This window comes from Aquila chrysaetos, chromosome 1, assembly GCF_900496995.4.
Source record: "Aquila chrysaetos chrysaetos chromosome 1, bAquChr1.4, whole genome shotgun sequence".
NCBI classification, from domain to species: Eukaryota; Metazoa; Chordata; class Aves; order Accipitriformes; family Accipitridae; genus Aquila; species Aquila chrysaetos.
The window spans coordinates 28933075-28957406 of NC_044004.1; the positions used below are offsets into that span (position 1 = coordinate 28933075).

Genomic DNA, 24332 nt, shown 5'->3' on the forward strand with positions numbered 1-24332 from the left:
AAATATTGGAGGTAGAAAATCTCCAGGGTCAGTCCTTAGCTCCAATACCTTATGCACCCCAGAGGCCCTCTCTGAGGGGAACACATTCCAACTCCTGTCCCCAGTAGGTTTTGCAGAATCAGCGTGCAGCAGCAAAATAAGAGGCAGGCGTCCTGCCCCACTGCTACCTCTTTTAACATGGCAGCTGTATCACTCCCACTGTGAGTGGTGAGCACCCAGCTCCGTGCCCTGTCAAAGCTGAGCAGAATGCACACTCATCGCCAGGGTGGCCTCCCCAGCACCATTGCCCACCACCTCCCCTCATATATCCTTTTCCTGCACTTGCCTTACTCAAGACTGTATCATGAAAATAGCTCATTCTCCTCCTTCAGAGCACTTGGGCATCCTTCCTTTTTGGTTTCTCCAGTTGAAAAGTTTCTAGCAAAAATTCTTGTTGGTTGTACACGTATGACCCCTATATATTCCTCTATTCAATGTTATAAAGATAACTCATTTCTTCCTATCCCTCCTCCGTACTGATGCTATCTCACAACTCTACATCATCTGAAGATTAGTGCCAAGGTCACTAATAAAAACATTAAACAAGGCTGATGCCATGGCCAAGCCTTAACAAACCAAATTCTGTTGACAACAGCAGAAGTCAGGTTAACCACTACATTGCAAAACATAGTAAAATGCATCATTCAGTTTGTACTAAGCAAAACATTCCATAGACATGTCACCTATGGTGCATACCCCAAGTAAAAGGATACTGTGATAATAACAATCTGACTGACAAAATGATATACATAGGTAAAGCATTTGCTGCCTCCCAAAATTATGTTACTTAGTCTTTTTAAAAACAACAGCAAGAAACACAAACCTACTGCCTACCAGTAGCATTTAGTTTGGAGGCATTGTATTGGGCTTGCGTGGCAAGGTTTTGGTAGCGAGCAGGCTACAGGGGTGGCTTCTGTGAGAAGCTGCTAGAAGCTTCCCCTGTGTTCAATGGAGCCAATGCCAGCCGGCTCCAAGACAGACCCGCTGCTGGCCAAGGCTGAGCCCATCAGTGATGGTGGTAGCACCTCTGGGATAACAGATTTAAGAAGGGGGAAAAAAAGCCCTGCACAATTGCAGCTGGAGAGAGGAGTAAGAATATGTGAGAGAAACAACCCCGCAGACACCCAGGTCAGTGAAGCAGGATGGGGAGGAGGTGCTCCAGGTGCCGGAGCAGAGATTCCCCTGCAGCCCGTGGGGAAGACCATGGTGAGGCAGGCTGTCCCCCTGCAGCCCAGGGAGGTCCACAGAGGAGCAGATATCCACCTGCAGCCTGGGCAGGACCCCACGCCGGAGCAGGTGGATGCCCCAAGGAGGCTGTGACCCTGTGGGAAGCCCACGCTGGAGCAGGCTCCTGGCAGGACCTGTGGCCCCATGGAGAGAGGAGCCCACGCTGGAGCAGGTTTTCTGGCAGGACTTGTGGCCCCACGGGGGACCCACGCTGGAGCAGTCTGTGCCTGAAGGACTGCAGCCCGTGGAAGGAACCCACGCTGGAGCAGTTCATGAAGAATTACAGCCCATGGGAAGGACTCACATTGGAGAAGTTCAAGGAGGACTGCCTCCCGTGGGAGGGATCCCGCATTGGAGCAGGGGAAGAGTGTGACGAGTCCTGCCCCTGAGGAGGAAGGAGCAGCAGAGACGTGTAATGAATTGACCACAACGCCTATTCCCCATCCCCCTGCACTGCTGAAGGGGAGGAGGAAGAGAAAATTCAGGAGTGAAGCTGTGCCTGGGAAGAAGGAAGGGGTGGGGGGAAGGTGTTTTAGGATTTGATTTTATTTCTCATTACCCTACCCTGATTTGATTGGTAATGAATTAATTTTTCCCCAAGTTGAGTCTCTTTTGGCTGTGATGGTAATTGGTGAGTGTTCTCTCCCTGTCCTTATCTCAATCCATGAGCCTCTCATTCTATTTTCTGTCCCCTGTCCAGTTGAGGACTGATAGAGCAGCTGTGGTGGGCACCTGGCATCCAGCCAGGGTCAACCCACCACAGGCATGAAAACAAGAAATAAAACATGAAAATCAAATGCAAGCCAAATTAAAATGCAACCCAAAAAATGAAGGGATTATCTGAGTAAAGATTCCTTTCTGAGGGCAAGTCAGGAAACCACTCAGTTATCCTGAGCCAACAGAGAGCTGCTGCACTAGTCCAGATGGGGCTCCACAGGAAATACTGAGTCCACGTTTTTTACATTCCCACTCTAGATTGAGAAAGGATCTGATTTTCTGGAGGCATTTCAGTGAGGTTTCTGGGAGACGTTTAAAATGGTGTTGCTCAGGAATGCAAAATGGGTGCCTGGAAGCTACCATAAAATGGAGTATATTACAGCATGCAATGCCAGCCTTAATACATTTGATAAAGATTGCCTTTCTATAAACACAACAACTTGCTGCTTACATAAATGATGCCTCACCCTTCCTTTGAAATAGCCTGTCATTCTGACTTGGTCCAACCAAGCCCACACTTCACAACAACCACCAAGCCAGAAGTTGTAAGTACTCTCCTTTGCTGTATCCTCCTTCAAGAGGAAACCTTCTTGCTGTTGATCCTGTCAGAAGAATTCAGCCTCTGAACCTTAACTGGCAGAAACACTATGGATGAGAATTTCAAAATCCTGGACGATTCAAGAGCACAATTCCTGTCCATGCATAGACAAAGTCCTCAAGAGTTCTGACAATAATCTAAGAATATGTATTTTGATATAATCGTAGGACATCTTCATTGAATAAAGCTCTGTGGTTGGCTACGATACGTTAATGACAAGAATCTACAGCACCGATCTCCTATTTGATTTTTAACAGCCAAGATTGGCAACAGTGAAAGCTAAGTTTCAGCCCCCATGGGACTTCAAACATCTATCACCAAGACTTTTATTTAGGGACACTAAAAGGTACAACATGCCAGAGGTAGATAGGTGACTGCACTAACAAAGAAAAGGAATTGACCAAACACAGGGAAATGCGGACTCCAGACTTTTTCAGGAGAGATTGATAATCACTCTTTCTTTCTATCCAAATGAATTTTTCATTAGTCTATACAACTAAAAAAAAAAAAAGCTCAGTACAAGAGATTTAGAAAGTTCCCATCCTATGCATAAGCATATTTTACTGGGGAGGCGGGGGAGCATAGGAGGACAAGAGGTTCAAATTCTGTCAGACAAATTCTGTCATAAGCATGCAGTATGCAAAAAGCTTTTGAAATATTTATTGTATTAAGAAGCATAGAGATCTTGCTTTAATTTTAAGCATCACATGCTATTTTGCATGGTTTTTATCTTTAAAAGAACTGAAGTGGGGAAAGATACATTCAGTACAAATTCTTCCTATGTAAAAAGTCCTGATGTAAGATGACCTTTTGCTAGTCCCAGAGCAGAAAGTCCATTTTATTTGGCATGAAGATAGGATAACTAAACCAATTTCCTTGCAGGCATGTGTAAAATGCGGTAATTAATGCTGTATCCCTCCCTTGACAAGTAGATTCACATGCAATTGACCATGAATAATACAATGAAGGATGCTGTTAGCATACTTCAGGATAAATCTATCCAATTTAAATACAGTGGCAGATTTGTGGAGCAAGTTTGATGGTCAGCTTCTATGACAGAACGTATAGAACAAAAAAAACCCTACAACACATCTATTGCCAAAAATCAATTCATAGATCATTTGCTTTTCCATTTAAGCTCAACTTTGATGGATACTGCTGTTTACTATCACACTAAAATGGTGCACAAATATGAGTCAATCTAAATTCTTCAATATTTAACAAGGTTTGCACACTATAAACAGCTGCTCACATAATGTGGAAATTCTGAAACTTTCTCTAAGCCTCCATAAGCCTTGACTTTAGCCAAAAAAATAAAGTACTGGATTGTTTTGTATGTATTACCAGTTTTTGACAAGCAAGCCAATTTTGCACTTCAATGAAGTCAAGATTGCAAATTTAGCATGAACTGAAGTAGCGTGCAGCAGCTGAGCTGAGATTCATGAGAAGATCATCAGCACAGCAATATCCAATACTGAACTGACAAACTTAGTCATCTTGTTACAGAACAAAGAGAGCTGGTATCAACCACAGTGCATATTCCCTATGATAAGGCCAACCTAGAATCTGTAAAACAAACAAGAAAGTTATTTAAAAGTCACATGCCAAGTCCTGGGGAGAATGCAGCAGTGATAAAAGTGATTACCTGGGCATCAGGCAACTTTATCCTTAGGACTGCATTTAAGAACGTAAGCACTGCAAGCTGTGGGAAATCCTGGTGTTGGTACAGCACTGTACAGTTAGCTCCTTCATACAACTGAAGAGCATCTTCCTATAGCCTGTCAGTGCTCTACACAGCAGCTTTAAATCAGTCTCTGCAATTTTAAATTGATTCATAGTTTATATGATGGATACATCCTGTTGGGATGTGAATCCAAATTAAGCAGTTCCTACTGCCTGAGCTAACAGAGAATCAGTAGTACTCAGTGCCAAAAATCCCCTTCATAGGCCCTCTGGGCACTAGGAAACACAGCCATCATCAGCCGCTGATAAACAGGTACACATTAAAACCAGGACCATGTATTTGCAATGTAATTCAGAGGTATTCTTTTAATCTGCCTCAGCACTCTTTGGAAAATAGCTCAGCAGTCCTGGGGTTGGATATATAGACACTTCAGGAGACCTGCATCAGCTTCAACCTACAACAGACCTTTACAGCACCATTGTGCAAGGTCCCAGGGCTGCTTTTGCACCATTTGTTTACTTAAACAGAGAGTTCATTGCTGCAGGTCAATACATTTTCTAGATTTGTAGCAGATCTTTGACACAGGATATCACTAAAGTGGTATCTGTCTCGGGGACAGAGGCAGTACAATATTTAAAGCAGTAGCATCTATTTTCTCAGGGATAAATTCACAGCAGAATTTACAAGTCACAACACCACCATCTGGTACCAGTCCTAGCAGGAGAGGGCTAACACTTTGACATCCAGCAAGCAGCTGTCAAGGCTGGAGAGAAATGCCCTGGGTAGGATCACAGCCTAAATTACATGCCTGTGCAGAAGCAGCCATCCAACCCAGTGCTTTCAGCTCTGAGCTGTTTCCTGAAGCTACATAGCTAAGTCACACTGTAAAAAGACACTCACAAAAAGACTCTGTCCTCCTCTATGTTCCCATCCTGGTCACTGGGTTACTGTAGGTTTGGTGATAGGAGACCTCTTCTCAAATCTGCCCTGACTGTAGCAGGGATATCAACGCAGGCTTCACACATCTCAAGTGCTTCCCCACCAGGCTACTCAATATTCTAGGACAAGTGCTCCTCACTCCACTTTATGGATATTGCATTCTGCACACTTCAATCTCACCCTCCCATTGCAGTGCATGCACAGACAAGCTGGCTCCAGAATCAATTCCTCTCCTTCACCCTGGCCCCATATAAATTATTTAACATAACAAGAGCAGCTTCAATAGGAACTTAACATCCCACGGACTACCTAGCAGTCTGGTTACTAACACAATTCTCCAAGCCAGAAGGGGCAGGACTCAAGCCTGCTCAGACTCCCACGTGGGGTTTGTGGGAGGCCGTATCTAATAGGCATGCTGGCCATTCAGATGAAACAGAGTAGGTATCTTTTCCACCTAAGATGCAAGGCAAACACTTTGGAAGCTGCAAGTCAGTTCTGTACATGCTTACCCAGGGAAATTTTAGGTGCCTAATCACCATTTTAGATACTTAACCTCCCTAAGTAAAAAACAAAACAAAACAAAACCCAAAACCAGAAAAACCAACTAAAAAAAAAAACAAACCCAAACCAAACCAAAACCAACCTGAAAAGGCTACCACAATCAAAGCACAGAAGAATTTTAATTGTTTTTTAGAATAATCAAGCATATAACAAAGACGTGTTACTATAATGACATCAGAAGTGAACAGTAAATAAACATCTCTATGCCTCGTTGTTAGTTTTGCAAGACTAAGATAAGAGCCTTCCATGACAGCACTGTTAAACCTTCAACAACACGCAGGTAAATTAATATACAGGAAGGTCAGTGATGTGCTATATGAAAGCATAGGTTTTCCAAATTGGGAGATCTCAATGAATTCAAACAAACTCATGCAAAAATTGGAAGGCTTAAAGCAACCAAAAGTCTGGCATTACCTATTGTTTAGCTGCAACATGAAAATTGTTTGTATGGTAATTGAGTAATATTTTCCTATTAAACTCTACCACAGTGTTTTTTGTCCTTACCATTCCTTCCTAAGAAAACAGTCTGTTCTTCTGGGAGGACATTAGATAGCCTGCCAAATTCACACCATTTGACATTTACCAGGGAAGTAGCATGTTGTCATCAGTGTAAATAATGCTGCTTGTCCCAAATCCCACTGAGTCACCATATTGCCATGCTGCTAGCAAATGCACAACTTGGAGGCGAAATCTACCATGTTTTACTATTATGTTGTAGAGCCAGTCAATCAAAATTTTACTGGAACAGTACTAGAGATTTTGGTTTGCCTTACAGAGCCCTGGAATATGACCAATATGCCACAAAATACAATGAATTCTAGTCCATAGCTTTAGCAGTGCAATAAGCAATGCAGATTATTTGCAAGGGGAAAAGTGAGGGGAAATAAGCTATAAGAGCCAGTCCACCATCTATACTGCTCCTTTTGCAATCTGAATCATGTGATGGGAAGAGAGGTAAGAAGAGCACTCCATCTTATGTTCCACCATTAGACAGGCCTAAAAGTGCACAATGTGGAAGAAAAGTGAATTCAAGGTTATTAAAGAGATGTAAATTAGAAGAACCTTTTTACAAAAAATGGATGCCAAATTTATGCCAAATAAACCCATTCATCCGTATGATGCTTAAGAGCCATATACTTGCATACAGACATGTATGTTTGTATATGTAAGTATGCATTTTATATGGTTCTTAAGCACTGGTGTGCACAATTCTTAAAGGTTTTATTTGTAGCATGACAAAAATGAAAGAACTGAAAACATAACTACGGGGCGGGGAGGGTGCAGGGGGAGATAAATCTGTTAGGATAGGTCATGTGTTAACCAACTGCGGAGGTGCTCTGTATAACATCTATGAAAGGAAGAAGAACAGCTGATTAGGGACCAATGACCTTCATTATTTTCTGTATCTTTCACTTTTCCGTGACCTTAAAGCTGCGGTTAAATTTGCTTCAGTAGTTTGCTGAAAATGCCTTAAACACTCATTGCCTCATAGATTTTCCCAAGCCTCTCAACGTTTATTTCTTCTGACTCCAATTTACCCAGTGTAAAAATGAAGTCAGCTAGAAATCTCACACAGCTGTGAAACTCAATTGCAATTTGGTGTCATTGGGCTCACCAGTATTGAAAACTCCTTGTGGAGGGGAAACAAAACTGAAATTTAAATATAAATACAGAAAAAGGTTTAAGCAGAAAATATTAAGAGCCTCATGTTCAAAGGCATCATTTCATACTAATAATCATAGGGAAAACTATAAAATCCCTGACAATTTGCATTATAAGGGATGCTGAACAATCTGAAAATTTTACCCCTGTCACCATACAGGTTTGTTCTGACTTGGTGTTTCTGAAATGCTACCACATATTTTTTGAGTACTTAATGTTTGCCTCTACAAAAAAGAAGAAAAAAAAAAAAGGAAGGAAACTGCAATTAGATCAATATAAGACCTATCTTAATGCCTGCAACTGATATTAGCATGAAAAGATCTTTTATTATTAAACAGGAACATGTGTTGTTTATTCTAATGATGAAACCATAAGGAATATGGTTTTTTGGAGCATGGTAGGGGTTTTTTTTCAGTCGATCAACACAATGACAGAGAAAGGCATTTAAGTGTATTTTTAGAATTAAAAACAATGGGGTTTAGTATTTTCTACAATAACCACTTGAAAGATTGACATTACTGAGCTATCCTTTGGCTTCCAAAATAAAAGCCTTATCCTAATACTATTTAAATTAAATCTTCCAGTAACTACAGTAAACACTGTCAGGTATTTGAGCATCAGATAAATAACAGCCAACCATATCCCTCATATTCCCTTGCTTACTATTGTGGTAGTTCATTGTAACACTTACAGAAAATTGAAGAGCGAGCAATTACCGCATTTCCTAGTAAGGGTTGGAGGAGATAGCACTCCAGCAGGATTTTTTTTGTTTAGTTATAAATCAGATGTTGAAATAAAATTCCTGCTTTTTTTGTGCATATTAAAAAACAAACAAACAAACAAACAAAAAAACCAAAACAACAACAACAACCACCAAAAACCCACACAAAAGAGAAAAAAAACCCCAAAGACATTTCCACTATCAATAAGAAAAAAACCCTCATTCCCCAACTTGGAATTCCACCACACTTGTTCATTTTATCAACACCCAGCCATTTTTACCTTCATTATAACTGAATTCTGGAATTCAATGGAGTTTACATCACAGTTAAGCTGGGTCAGAATCTAGCTGCAAACCTAATACTACGCTGCATACTTCCAGTAGTTACTCTGCTCTCTTTGCAGTAGACAAATGTTTCTACTTCCAGCGTAAATTTATTCCACAACTCAACCATGTTAAAGGTAGAGCAATATCAGGTTCTTGGAAAGGGACCAAATTTTTTAATATAGCACTTTAATTTGTGATATTTAGAAAGACATACTATGTGAAATATTAAGAAAACCATTTTAAATTGTACACCCCGCATTTATGTCCCAATTGTATCGTTTGAGCACATATTTAGCTTTATACATTGTGAGTAGTGCAAGTTGCTGGGTAGGACTATCAAAGTCTAGTGAACCAAGTAAAAAACAAAAAAACAAAAGAAAAACAACAGAAAAACCAAACAAAACTAAAGAAGCAATTGAAAATTAAAAAAAAAAGGGGGGGAACCCACAAAACATTGTACCTGAGCATCACAACTAATAAAATATTTTAAGAACCATTTTGGACCTATTCTATCTTCAGGTATCCAAACATTCAAAGTTCCCACTAAGTCACTGCAGCCTTAACCCAGGTAGTCATTCTCTCCTATCGTTCAAATAGCATTCACTCTGAAATGTCCCAGTTGTTTATGACCTGCATCCATTCAGGATGATGTTAGCATATTATGACTGTAAATCATCAACAGCAAAAACGTTGACTACTGAAACTAGAGGGACAGAAAATTGTTGACATGTCAAAGAAATTATTCACGTGGCACCGCAGCCTCCCTTTTTACGGTCCTGCCCTTATATTTGCATGCACTCTACACATTTCTTGAGCCTGAAGTCCTTCATTAGGATCTGAGTTTTAAATGCCACTGCCCTAAAAAAAGCCTGAACCATAACACCTTAGGCAGTGCAGAAGTAGTGAAGCAGCAAAAAATGATTATTATATTTAAAAACTGAAATGTTGTTCCAACTGCAGGACTATTCAAAGTCACGCAGAGAAGGTAGGCTATGCATCCGCATATGGGGTTCAGTAAACAGACCACCACTCTGGTCCAAGTACTGCCATTAAGATCTAGCTGCTCTTCAGATACCTCCCTCCACACATGAGGGGAGTGGGTTTAGCTCCACTTCTCTATTTGCTGGGACAGGGGAAGCTATTCTTCTACTAATCCAAGGAAGAGGCAAAGAAATTAAGTGGTACTACTCTAGATCTGGTACATTTTATGTACCTCTCTTCATTACAGAATACGTCTACATATTCAAAAAGAAGTTTTGGTTCAAAGGCTAAAACTTCCACTTTCTCTTACAGTCTAAGCCTTAGACACAAGAGCATATCTGCTGCTCTTTCAGCATCAATCAACTTCAGGGATTAAGAACAGAAAAAGGGCACACACACACACACTAAAAAAAGAAGTATCCAGCCTATGAGCCCATCAGAACAATTTATCTGGCCCAATCCTTGCTCTGGAAGTCATGAGATGGGGCACAGAGTTGGGCACGAGCTCTAGACAAATTGCTCTAGACATCTCTACACCAAAAGCTGCCAAAGGATCCCCACTTTCTTCCCATCCCGCATCATGTAACTTGAGCTGTGTCCATCATATGACTAAAAGGCAAGTACTTCGTATGACAGAAAATACATCTTAATCACATGAAAGCACATATGCAGGTTGCCCACATGACAACGTTTCTTGTAAACTTGTTGTCAGGTACATGCCAGTCACATATCACCCCAGCATGGATGCTCCTATTAAGGACAGGAGTGTACACCTACATGGCAGTGAAGACCTTGACCCTTGAGTTCCTCCATTAGACGTTACGGGGCTTACTCAAGACAACGTGACACTTAACTGTCTTCAGAAAAGAGGAAGAAATTTAAGAGTTACAATCTACTTGTGACCAAGTATGAAGAAATTACTCCATTCAAAAGGTTCATTTGAGTCTGACCTGGTTTTTTTCAAGTTTCATGCTCTTTTAACAAACAGCTGAGGTTGAAGCGCATGTTAACAGAGTTTAGGAGCCTATTTTTTGAAGACTATTTTTCAGTAGCATTCTTCATCTCCAAAATTGGGTAGGTCTTTAAAAATAAACTTCATAGGAATACAGTGAAAAGGAAATAGTGCAGAAGTATAAAAATAGACCGAGTCCAATAACAAGCTATAAATCATTCATTTCCATCACACACTGACTTGCAACATTTCTGCTTTTACTAAAGAAAGGAGTGCAGAACATTTAGGGACAGGTTCATTCCTTCTAACCTGAAAGCATTTTAACTTGCGCCCAAGACAAGGAAATCACAGGAGACCATGGCGTAAGTCATCTGTCCTGGCTTAGACAGATTCCAGTACTATCTCACTGTCCCTGACAGAAGGGATGAGCGAGGCTGTCCAAGTTGCTTGTGAACTCAAGCCAGATCTCAGACAAGCTTGGGTCCTACTCATGGGGTGTCTACTGCAGAACTGCAATCCTCCTTATGGAAACACATTAAGTTTGTATCAGAAAGTTATAGGCAACAAGAAGAAAAAGTGGAAATGGGGCAGGGAGGGGGAGGAGGGTAAAAAGAGGTTGAATAATACCATGGCTAAAACCAAATCAAGCAATAGAGGAGCATACGCTGCATCTGCAGGCACTACAGGCTCACTCCTGCCACCCCCAGCCCAGTAAATTAGCTTGACACCAGGATTTTTTTGTTGGAATTAACACAGTTCAGATTACTTAGCTAGCCTCCAAAACTCATTTAATGCTTACTGTAATCAATATATTGATCAGTCACACCCATCGTGTAGCTCCAAAAACATAAATATAATTACACAAGAGAATAACTTAGAAAAGCATATAGTCCACATTTGCCACAGTAAAGATGTATTGGTTGCACTGAAGAAATATGTAATATGAATGAACGCATCCCAGATAATTTTATCATAATGATAGGAGTTGCCTTTGATCCAAGACAACTGGAAAAATGTTTCTGACTGAAAAGAAAAGAACAACCCACCACCAAGAATTCTAATTAGCGCGAGTAATATATGACCTGATTCAATATAGAAAACCCACTTTAATTCTATGGTCAGAAATTGGTCAAACACATACGTGTCAAAAAGGACTTACAATTACGTGCCATTTATCTTTATTTTACCAAATCTTACTATTAATATGCCTAATTTCCACTACTGTCAGATAGTAAAATCCCCATATGCTATAGGGAATCCGGTTTCATAGCCCAGCTTGCTCCCTCCTAGAACCCTCTAGGACAACCCCACCACATTACTGGAGAAAAAAAAATTAAATAAAAAAAAAATAAATCAAATGCATGTAACCATCCAGTGAACAACGCAGAATCAACAGCCCATAAAATGAAACCCTCATTTAAAAGTATAATATCACTTTGTTTGTTTTCCTTAACAGCCTCAATTACTCTGTATTTTTCTTCTTTTCAGGGGACCTACATAGATGGAACCTCAACTATGAAAAGTCAGTGCAGCCACCTGTATGCCATTTCAAGGCAGGCAAAAGTACAGGGCTAACAGGCATAAGGGAAGGATCTCCCCCTCCAATTAGTAGAATATCCAAAGCAGAATGCAAATGGTGAAATATGCACCAGAAAGAACTGCAGGGTTTAGGTATTTGGGCATCTTCTTTCCCAATTTACACGCACTTCCTCCCTGGGCTAAGTGAAAATTTTTAATTTTGGGAGACTGGCAAATTTACCAGATAAGGCAAAGTCTGTTTGAAAAAAAGTTTCAACTTTAAAGTAAAACTTTTCCTTGAGCTCTGGCAATTGTATGGCTAACAATTTCTAGCACAATAGTGGCAGTGTAGTACAGACATTTTTCAAACACTAACTGGGTTAAGAAATCAAAGCCTATCATTTAGCTATGGAGATAAAATGTGTAATCTTTATGTTAAGAAACAATGCTTACAGATTACATGCTACAGTCAGGCTACTGTCGTCCATTCTTTGTGAACCACAAACTCACAGGGAAGCTGAGATTCTGTTCTCTCTGGTAAATCAGCACTGAATAGACAGTATATATGCAGAAAAAAAAAATCAGATTTATAATAAGGCATAAGAAAATTCTAGACTAGTCTTTTATAAGCAAAACTAAAAATTTTAAGGAGAGGACTATATTACATGTCAGCTTGGAAAGCAGAGTCTAACAGCCGTATTAGCTTCTAAAGAATTAGAACAGCCTTATTAGCTTCTGTTCTGCACAGCAGGAGATCAGAACAGAAGTCATCTAGTCATGGAAAGGACTGCATGATAGCTAAGCCTTTATAACAGTACCTGTGGGCTCACCCTGCACACCTGTCCTGGAAGAGCAAAGACTCAAGTCTCAGCATAGGCATAATTGGAGAAAAAGCCATAAAAAAAAATAACAGTTCAAGGTACAAACAACATTATCACTCACTTTACATACTCACAACACTAATGTGTAAGCCTTCAAAAAAGTAGATTGCTCCCTTGAGTGCTTTCAAAATCCCCAAACCTGTAAGAACACCATCACATTTATCACAGAGGTATTAAGCAAGCAGTGGAACAGAACTGTTCACATCTCATTTTACCTAGCTTTCAAGTTGGGTGAAGCTGCATGTGTGCTGTTGTTAAAAAAACAAACAAACAAACAAACAAACAAACAAAAAACCCCACAAAAACAGAGAGAGAGACAAAGAGAAGTTTCTCCAAAAAATGTGTGTAAATGGCTAAGCATGATACAAGACTGACTTACACCAATTCTGACCATGAATCAAAACAGTTTTATTAAGGCTCCATCATTGCTACCGGAGAAAACTACTATTTTTCCTCTTGTTTTAATCGAACCTTACAGACAAACCTAGGATGAAACTGTTCTTATGTAATTTATTTTCCTATGGATCCAAGTAAAACCTATCACCAAAAGCAGTATGTACTAACACTCCTCAGGAGTGCCTGAGATATTATACTAAACTGCATGCTGTACAATCAAGAAGCTTAGCATAAACTAACAGCACTAATACTTCTATGTACAAGGCGAACTACACACTATTATAAACATACTTTTTCTTGTTCCCGCCTCTTACTAGCAGCCAACGGAGTGACAAGTAACAAACTCTTCAGGAGCACATCTATCCTTTTAAGCAGAAATGGAAGCTAACAGAACAACACAGCCAGAAGATTGAAAACCGTAATGATCTACAGTAGGAGAGCAAAGAAGAGGAAGAAAAATGGAAGTGGGTGGACAGCAGCTGAGCAGCAATAGCAAATGGAAGGGGTGGGAAGGCAAAAAAGAGCAGATGAATAGGGAAGGAGACAAATGAGATGTGAAAAGAGACAGAAGACAAAATTACCAAGAGTTAGTCTAAAACAGCAGTTCTTGAATCATGGCTCAGCCAAAGGAAATTACAAAGTCAGCCTGACAGGAAGAGTGAATTACAATGCTACTGTCAGCATCTTACTTCTTGAGCGGTGCTGCCAAGAGTCAGCCATGGCTGGGAATTACTAGCCTACCGCATGGCTGGTGCAAGTGCTGTAATGACTTTGTTGGCTAGGTGTCTCATGAATAGAAGGAGTGATGCAGCAGAGAGTAAGCATATGGGAATGGAAAAAGGGAAGAAAGGAGAATTACTGGTGAGCTCAACTAGAAATGAGATCGAGCATTTATTAACTGGTCTGCACACTAAGATAGCTACCACACAAGTCACACTTAATCCAAAGCACTATAAAAGCTGGAAAGCATTTTGTTAAACAGAACCCCAAAACCTTTTCAGGAGTTGAGATGAGCTCCTGTGCAAAGATACGCAAATTGCATAAAAATTAAATCTATGGAGGACACAAAGGATTCATCCAACATTCATCAGAAAAACCCGAAATTGTAACTGATGAAGAAAGAAAACTCTAAATAGGCAATACATGCAATGAAAGGAGAACTGTGATGTCTAGGGAAGTGCTCCAAGGTGCAAGTGCAATGCTTTAGCTTATTTTAATTCATAGAATGGTTTGGGTTGGAGAGGACCTTAAAGCTCATCTAGTTGCAACCCCCCTGCCACGGGCAGGGACACCTTCCACTAGACCAGGTTGCTCAAAGCCGCAGCCAACCTGGCCTTGAACACTTCCACGGATGGGGCATCCACAACCTCTCTGGGCAACCTGTGCCAGAGCCTCACCACCCTCACAGTAAAGAATTTTTTCCTAATATCTAATCTAAATCTACCCTCTTACAGTTTAAAACTATTACTCCTCATCCTATCATCACATGCACTTGTAAAAAGTCCCTCCCCATCTTTACTGTAGGCCCCCTTTAGGTACTGGAAGGCTGCAATAAGGTTTCTCCGGAGCCTTCTCTTCTCCAGGCTGAACAACCCCAACTCTCTCAGCCTCTCCTCATAGGAGAGGTGCTCCAGTCCCCTGATCATCTTCGTGGCCCTCCTCTGGACTCCCTCCAACAGGTCCATGGCCTTCTTATGTTGGGGGCTCCAGAGCTGGACACAGTGCTCCAGATGGGGTCTCACCAGAGCAGAGTAGAGGGGGATAATCGCCTCCCTTGACCTGCTGGTCACACTTCTTTTGATGCAGCGCAGAATGCAATTGGCTTTCTGGGCTGTGAGTACACATTCCTGGGTCATACGCAGTTTTTCATCCACTAACACCCCCGAGTCCTTCTCCACAGGGATGTTCTCAATCCACTCATTGCCAAGGCTGTATTTGTGCTTGGGCTTACCCCCCAAAAAGATAGTACCCACATTAAAGACATTAGCCACATAAGATAACATGCTGCCCTTATAATCTGTAATATGTTGGTCTGTATAATCAGTCCAGCCAGAATCAACGCGCAAAGGGAAAGAAAGTTTCCTAAAGGTACCCATCCTATCTGACCTCCAACAAAACACAACTAAATATAGAAGAGACTGTAGGTATGGGTGGACGCAACCTCCTCCTCTCCCCCAAGTTAATCCAATAATGCAAGAATTAAATCATATTTTACAGGGTTTTATCACTGAATATAATGTAGCATTAGCCTTCCATTAGGCTGACTTATACTGCATCATTAGCTCAGAGGGAACCTGGGAGGAAGTTAAAGGCCTGTTTTACCAAGAAACACCACCAAAAAGACGGAAAATGTTTGTATGAGCTGAAAACATACCATGACTGTCTCTTCTGTACTTCTTTCTCTTTGTATTGGAGCAACCGGAAATTCAAGAAGTGATTTTACTGTCTTCCTTTTGGCTTTTTCCATTTGAATATTAGTAAAATAGTTGACAGCAGCAAACTCAATAAGAGCAGAGAACACAAAGGCAAAGCAGACCGCTATGAACCAGTCCATGGCAGTAGCATAGGATACTTTTGGCAGTGAATGTCTTGCACTGATGCTCAGTGTCGTCATTGTCAACACTGTTGTTATTCCTTCAAAGAAATAAAGCAAAAGCACTGCTGAATCAGAGTAAAACAAAGTGAGAACAGAGGCAAGCAGCTTCAAACAAAGAATTTTAAATCACTTAAGAGTCTTTCTCTGCTACTTGTGAATAGTGCATTAGATTTAAGTCATGGCAACCATCATGTATCTATAAGCAGCTATGCACACAAAACAGTTAACCAGTTTTTAAAGGAGACATGGAAAGACATGACTTCAGATGATCTAGAGTTCACATGAAGAAAACACTGAAGCCTTAATTTTATATTTTTTTCATGTAAAGTTCAGTAGAATTTCCTACAACAAGTTACTTTCTAAACATCTGAACATAATTTAAGTTGTTAAATAGGGGAGTGCTCCTCAGACTGCAACAAAAACATGATTTTTCCTGTAATGGGTTCAGAATACCACCTATTAGTCTGCATCCATTCCTCTGATCCCACTCATGATGCAGGTGCTGTTAAGTCATGGCAAATTATTTTGGTGCTAAGGAAAACTAGAATATTATGTTAACAACTCTGTTAATTAAGAAACCATCACCTTATCTTTTAAACCCTTCTGCTACTAGTCAATCGATGAAATTTAATTAGAATTTCATCTTCTGAAAGAACAACTTTTTAATTAAAGTGTACAATCATGAACACTGAACTCAAATATGACCACTTCATGGCAATACTTCAAATGCAAATACATGCTGTATAAAACCAAGGTATGGGGTCTTTTTTTCCTTTTTCATCCAAAATATCCCATATCATACAAATGTAAAATGCCAAGTATATAGTGAACACCGCATAAGTCCTACCATGATAACCTCAAGGAAGACTGACTACAAATGGACATGTCTTTATTCTTATGAAGAGAACACTGTACCCATTTCAATTCAAGGTGAAATGCTCATGGTCAGAAGAATTCAAAACAATAAAGAGCATGTTTTTCAACAGGATCCTCACATCCCCTATTCCCTAAATGGTGGTACTCCATCTGGGCAATCTGATATGAAAAAGCTTCACCTAGACACTGCCATACAGAGAACTGGACACAATGAAACCAGTCCTTGCTATTGAAGGAGAAAAAAAAAGAAAAAAGAGTAATAGCCAGTTCATGCAAGCACAAACAATATCTCAGAGCAAACTCAGCAGGATAAAAACACAGATGCAAGCTCACAAAACCTTCTTCAGTGGGAAGGTGTTGAAAAAAAACACACCACTGAAAATGTTTAAGTCTGAGGAAAAAAAAAAATTATGGAAAGTTATTTTTTTCCTGGAAGAAACCCATCCCTGCTTAGCCCTATCCTTCCTGATTCTACCTCTGCTCACTTCAAGCAAATAGTTTGTCTGAACTGTCTTTCTAAAGACATTTGTTTAATAGCTGTAAGAACAGGATGAAGTGAATTGAATGACCAACCATTCCCAAAACACAAGGAGGAGGGAGGAAGCCGTGACAGTATTATAGTCTACTGCCATAGTCTTTATCAGATTTCCCCCTATTAAGTCATTCTTCTGGGAGACTTGCAGTTGCCACTGCAACTGCCCATTGGATACCTGCCACAGGGATTTACAGGGTAGGGAATTAAGTTCTGGTAAAAAATATTATACACACACAGGTACTGTAATTATCCAGAGCTAAATACTTGCAAGCTTCTGATTAGAAATGCACATAACCATATAAAAATATATTGAGTATTTTAATATAAAATTAATGTTAAAAACCTGTTTTAATATTACTGCTTCTTTCCTCTAAGAAACACCAATCTCCCACAGTCACCAGGTTCAGGTGTCTGAAGGTCTGACTGCAGAAATCACAACCTCATGTACCTTTGTTCATTGTGCATCCTTCCTCTGTTTGTTCCTTGGCATCCTTTGCCAAGTTCTCCCTAATTATGCAGTGTCCAATGGAAAGATCTTTTGGTTAGCCTCTTCTGACAGTTCCTCTAGAAAGCTGGTACCATAGCGGGTATTCTGGCTTTATTCCTATCTCTTGCCTGCAACATTTCTATCTTCTTTTAAGAAAACCTTTAGAAAACAGGGTTCCTGTTGGAATTTGCAAGAAAACTAAAAAGATACTTTTAGCCATACTTTAAGCCATTTGCTTTCAAAGGCATTCAAGAGACTTATCTGTAACTTAGTGGATGTCCAAACTTTATTATTATTATTTGTTTTCAGTTTCATATATGGATATAATGACACATATTACATCTATTGCTCTATAATCTGTACATTTTCAACTATCACATTTTGTCTGTAAATACAGATTCTACCTTTCCAGTTCATGGCAATACTCCCTTCAAAAAAAGTACCATTATTCAACATCACTGCAAAGGCATCTGAAGTGATATACTAGTTTGCCTAATGTAACACTTGAGAGCTAGTGGGGTTCTTATTAGGTTTACAGCTTGTTTCTCCTATAACTAATCATTAACCTTGTCTAATTTGTGATATTAAACAGTGTTCTGACTCCACTCACATGTTCAAATGGGCCGTCACGTAGAAACATTAATTCCTATCACTCTTGCCAGCATCTATCTATCTATAGAAAGGCTTTTTGTAGAACATTCTCTTCCTAATTAGTCCTGCTTTAGACTACAGTACATTATAAAGTCAAGACATTGCTCTATAAAGACTGCTTTTAAAAATGTTTTTATCCTACTTCTTTGTTAGGAACCATATTTCCATTTAATTTCTTATGCTTTGTCGTCCATAGAAGCTTTTTTGTTTTTTTATTTTTGGAGTTCACTGAAGCATTTCATTCAAGCTGTATTTTGGTGAGGGCAATTTTAATATCTTGCAATCACTTTGGTTTTTTAATTCATTTTCATAATGGCAATGGCAGAAAGGAGAGAAAAGCACTAAACATGAAATTACAGTAACAGCTTATAGCAAGCTTCCACTGATGACACAGGTATCTCGTAAGAAGACATCTGTACATCTCACACACTCCCAATCAAATTATTTTAAAAGTATTTTAAAAGTGTGAGTTCAAGTAATTACACTACTGTCCACTGGAGGATAAAACTGCTCTGGATGTAGACCAAGGACTTGACTGTATTACTTAGGGCCAGGTCTTCCCAGTTTGCTCCCCCAAGCAGATAGAATCCCCAGAGATGTACACCCGTTTGCCACAGGCAACCATGCCACCCTTCAGGTTATATATTCCAAGTCTCTCTTCAGATTCCAAGGATTCACATAACAATATTCTTCATACATCAACAGCAAAAATTCCTCTGAATTTACATCATTCCCTTGTTTCTACACTAGTATGGAGGCAGTATACCCCAATGCACTAAAAAGGCCTATTCTAGTGAAAGTCATTAAAAGAGGAAGTATGAGAAAAAGCAAAAAAAGAAATAATTACCAAACACAGTTCTAGCTGGAACAGATTCCTTATTTATCCAAAATGAAACTTGAGAAAGGATCACAGTCATAATGCAGGGGATATAGGTCTGAATCATAAAATAACCCATTTTCCGTCTGAGGTGGAAGTAAACTGTCATAACAATATATTCGCCTAAAAAAAAAGAAAAGAAAATATTTTTCTGACTGTGCATAAAATTTGTGTTGCAGAATAACTGTTTCAGACTATCAGCTAGGATTGTTTAAGATGATGTTATTCATTCCACTTAACATGTATAGAATGATATGTTCCTTAGACACAAGAACGAATGAAAGTTTTAAACAAAAAACCCTGGAAGTAATAGGTCCTTACAGTGCCATTCAGAAGCTGGTATCAAAAATACTATAAATGTACAGCTAATACTGGATTACATTTTAAAGTATAAGCATGATTTTAAAAATTCTTTTGGCAGCTGTTGAAGAAAAGAGTCCCAAGACACAAGCTATCTAGCTACCTATAGTATCCATAACATTGTGGTACCTACCTGCCAAATAAAACAATAATAACAATGATGCACACTAAATGTTATGGAAGCATCTCAGCTTTTTACTAGGTTTATACATCAGCACCACTATGATAATGAAACAAATGCAAAAATCATTGACATGAACTAAAAATACTGTAAGTTCTTCTAAAATGTTATCATTCATATTAAACAAACAAACAAAAAAATGGCAGTTTTACCATAAACGGAATCAAATGTCTAAATAAAGCACTACAGAATGAGCATTTTGGGGAGAGTAAGGAAATTCTGTTGTTAACTCATAATAATCAATATGCTGAGAAGTGAATTTCTAGTGTATTGCAAAACAGTTTTATCTTTGAGAAAAATATCCGTAGAGCAATACATCAAATACATTTGCTTTATCTGTTTCATTTTGACCATCTCGCAACACCCAAACTTGCTGATGCTTAGAAAATGATTCCAAATTTTAAAAATATTTTGGGAATATGCTTGTTTATCTCCATACTGCTCATCAGTGATACTTCACTCATTTCGGATGCCTGTAGTTGCCATTTGCCTTATTTCTTACAACACAAATCAGCAGAAGTATCTATTGTGACTAATGCATTTGTGCCTATCCTTATCTGACTAGAGGGTTTTTATGGCTTTAATAACCCATTCTGTATGCTGTACTTCTATCCTGAGCTGTTTGCATCACCAAACAAAGGAAGTCTTTTGCACATAATGTGGATACAGTGCTGAGAAATTACTTCCTCACCCAGGCATCCTCTTGACTCTTCAAACTGCATTTTAAGCAGTGATTAAATGCTCATTTTGTCCCTCAGAGTAATGATCTCATTCTAGCTTTCCGAAAGACCGTCGCAATCTACTGTAATGAATCTGCAAATGTAAATCTGAAGGACAGAAACCTAATTCAGATTTATGCTTTCAGCCCTTCATATATACCCTAGGACATTCAGTAGAACACCTTACAGGAAGGAAAGAAAAAAGCCTCAGACAATCTTACAGGGTTAGTTTTACCTCAAGTTGATTTTTATTGACGAGATTCCTACCTGTAATAGATTTAATGGTTTCAGTGGATACCGTATGCCCAAGCAGGTCATACTGAACTAAACTGGAGGACTCCTCAGGAACTTCCACTGACTTCTCAGGTCCTTTTGTCCAGGTATAAATCATTTCACTCTTTGGATAAGCATCTACAACACAGCATCAGTTTGCATAAATAGGAAACTTCTTCTCACACCTTACTTACGAGCCCAATCCAAACTTACTGAAACCGAACAGCAAGACTCGCACTAACAACTTTAGAAGATACCCTTCATGTTAAGTTACCCCCAAAAACCACCCTCACAGGAGAATAAATAGCAGCTAAGGTCGTATGTCAAGTGTCACACACGAATTCACTTCACATTTGAATGTAAAGTCTAAACACGAGTTCTTTCTGGATCAGCCCTTATTGGGCATGTAAAGTTTATCTTTAAATTATTTAGAAATTTCTATCTAAAATTTTATCATTAAAGTATACTACTATATAAAAAAAGAGCATGTATAAGGAGGACACATTTTGGAGACTGGGTGCGCATTTCTTTACAGAAAAGAATGATTATACTAAAAACTATAATATTTTAAACTTGTGTTTAAAATATTTGCCAGAAACCAGAGGTCAGTAAAAAACTCACAATAGCCCAAAAATAAGCACGCCCAAAGAAACATTTTACATTTAATACAAAAGATATAACGTAGGGCTAGCATTCAATCCCTACACAGCCCAAACTCCTGTTAAAATTAAATTAAATCAGTCTTGCATTGGAAATGGCTTCATCTTATTTCAAGTTTCACTGAGGAAAAGATCAGATCAGTGTCAAGCGCAATTTCTGCTGGCTGGTGATTCCTCCTGAAGAATTATGCCAGTGGAGAAGCCCCCACTATTGAAGCTCCCCTATTGTATCGCTGATACCAAAGCCAAATCTGACAGCATCTGATCTCCAGTCTCACCATAACAGGGATGAAAAACCTTATCAGAACAGCATCTTTAATATCCCCCTTTTGGTTGACTACCCAACTGAATAAGCTAAATTTATGCTAAGGAAAGACTGAGGAGTGTCCAGAGTGTCATTTCTAACTTCAGAGCTCTGGGGTCAAGGAAAACAGATTAATGTCCAACCACTGACTACAGTGGAGTGTAAAGCAGAGAAGTCAGTGACCAAGGAGGCTTAGAAGAGTGACAAGATAGTTAATGGAGTGCACCAACCATCCCCAGGTGGTCTCGGAGGTCTCTGCTGTGGATTCAAATCAGGGAATCATAACTACTTCCCTCAGTTGTTATGCAGTATGTCCCAAAATGTTCCTTCTAGCCAAAGTGTGGAGATTATCCAAAAATCTATGTCTGACTTCAAAGCAGAAAAGGGAAATCATCTGAACTAAGATTCCTCTCACCAGTCTAAAAATTATTTATTTAGTCTAAACTTGCCATGCAGGCTCCCATTATAGGCCAGGAGACAGACAAATACAACTAAAGATCAAATCTCTGCGCATAACCTACACATCTTAGGATGTCAATGTGCCTCCACTAAGTGTAGAGAAAGTCAAATAACCTGCTTCCCTAAGTGCCTTTTAGCTGGCTGTTGTAAACTGAGATGGATCCCAACCTCTTTGTCTTCTACAGAGAATCTCTCACTTCACTGAGTATCCAATTCCTCCCTAAGAACCAAGAAAAACTACGTATTTCAAGCAACTGTGTAGCCAGAATAGTGGGGTTGAACGTAATAGCTGAATCACTGCCTGCTTTTCAATTCTCTGCCTGGGTTTAATTTTTGAGGCCCTAAATAAAATCCCCAAGGAACTTAACAGGAGTTTTGTCTGCATAAGGATTGTGTATCAAGACTAATATTCAGAAAGTTTAGTAACTGCTAAAAATCTACTTCTACTATTTAAATTCTGTAGTTACAAGAAATTTCATAATTGCAACTTACAACTCCCAAATTTGAGAGGACAAGCATGACCATCCATGGGAAAATCCACTAATCTCATGGGACACTCTGCACTTATTGTAAGCCTATAATGGAACAAATTAAATAGTCTCTGGTTGCCATTTTGTCTAGGCAGTATAACTTTTGCATACAGTAATTGTAAGAAGCCAAACAAACACGTTCGATACCTCATTGTGTACAGGATGGTGCCATTTCTCATTATTCTGAAGAGCTTATTTGGGGCTGTCATATTATGTGCAACAGACTTTTTCCCATTCCTGAAGAAAGTGTCAGGAGTCCACACCTTCGAAACCATCAAGTTGTTAAGTCTTAAAATTTCAATAGGGCCATCATATTTTAATCTTTTGTCTACCCATGTCTGACGGAAGAAGACATCCATTGTATATTCCTGTATTAAATTGCAGAAAAACAAAAATCACATTTGCATGTGTAAGTGTTCCCTGTAAAATAAGAAATCCCTCAGGAACAAAGAAATCAGTAGTAAAGAAAACGCTAAGTCCACTACGCAAATGTATTTCCACCAATTAAAATGTTGTGTACTTCTTAATAGCTTAATTTCCCAAATTAGTCATATCAATAAATTGCTACACATATTTAATCATTATGGAATAATTAATCTAATTAGGTTGCAGGAAGCAGGCAAGTGAATTTGTAGTCAAGCATATAACTGGAAACAAAATGATCTCTGACAGTAAGTGTCAAGAGATTTTTACAGAAAAGATATCCATGGATTTTCTGCTGCTGGCTAAATTAAAAATACCAGGACAAACGATTACTTCCACTATAAATTTAGGAAAGAAAATTTAATTTCAACTCATGGAAAGTAAGCTTTTAACTGAGGAAAGCTAAATATTTTCTTTGCCATGCCCACAAAACATGGATAATGAATTACATATAGACTTGCATATATACATATTTGTTCTTAAACTACGTAACCATCCCATTAACTTCCTCAGAAAAGCCATTCAGATGCTTCAAAGAAAACATGCAAACAACTGCAGAACTGCAGACACAGGCACATCATGAGAAATCATATGTGAATGAATGGATGAAGGAATGCATTTCTGACCTCAGGAAGCTAAAGCATTTCACAAAAAAAAGCATCACGTGAAATTGAAAATGGTCATAGAAAGCTTTAAGTGCTTTTATATTTATATATATTCATATATATATATAAATGAGCACCTATCACCATATTGATAAACATTCTTTGGAACCACTCTGACGGCTGTGATTTTGTTGTTAAGCCAAACAATGTTTTCTCATTGTATTTCAAACTCTTCTGCATAATGTTACCATTGAAAATACTTGTATGGCCATATCTATTCACATTGGCAAGGAGGCATGTCTACTAGTGTAATGCATCTTAGAATTATATCTGTCGTCTTCTCCATGGCTGCATCCTCCACTGTGGTTTATAGTTAATTTATGAAAAGTCTCTTTTCTAGTGTCATTTCCTGCTGGTAACTTCATAGCTCATAAGTAGCAGTTTCTGTTACTAGCTTCTACATGACAGATTTTGTAATACAAGATTTCAACCATTTTCATTACACTGGGTACCAAAGTAACCCAGCTCTAAAAAGACATTCCGATCATCCCCTGTACTGAGTCTGTATCACACTTTGCTGTTTCAGTGAGTTTT

At 39.1% G+C, this 24332-nt stretch overlaps 1 protein-coding gene across 2 annotated transcripts in view; it reads right to left on the bottom strand.

Moving 5' to 3' along the window:
- The window catches only part of LOC115344264 (gamma-aminobutyric acid type A receptor subunit alpha4), a 50809-nt gene that overhangs the window by 15214 nt on the left and 11263 nt on the right, over positions 1-24332 (bottom strand). The window contains exons 4-8 of one of the 2 annotated variants that reach the window (XM_030021256.1): positions 22858-23078; positions 22673-22755; positions 20753-20896; positions 19196-19348; positions 15578-15837 (exon numbers count right to left, since the gene is read on the bottom strand). In XM_030021256.1, coding sequence (XP_029877116.1) covers positions 15578-15837; positions 19196-19348; positions 20753-20896; positions 22673-22755; positions 22858-23078 — 861 coding nt within the window. The remainder of the gene's footprint in view (positions 1-15577; positions 15838-19195; positions 19349-20752; positions 20897-22672; positions 22756-22857; positions 23079-24332) is intronic. The other variant, XM_030021267.1, reaches the window with a different exon arrangement.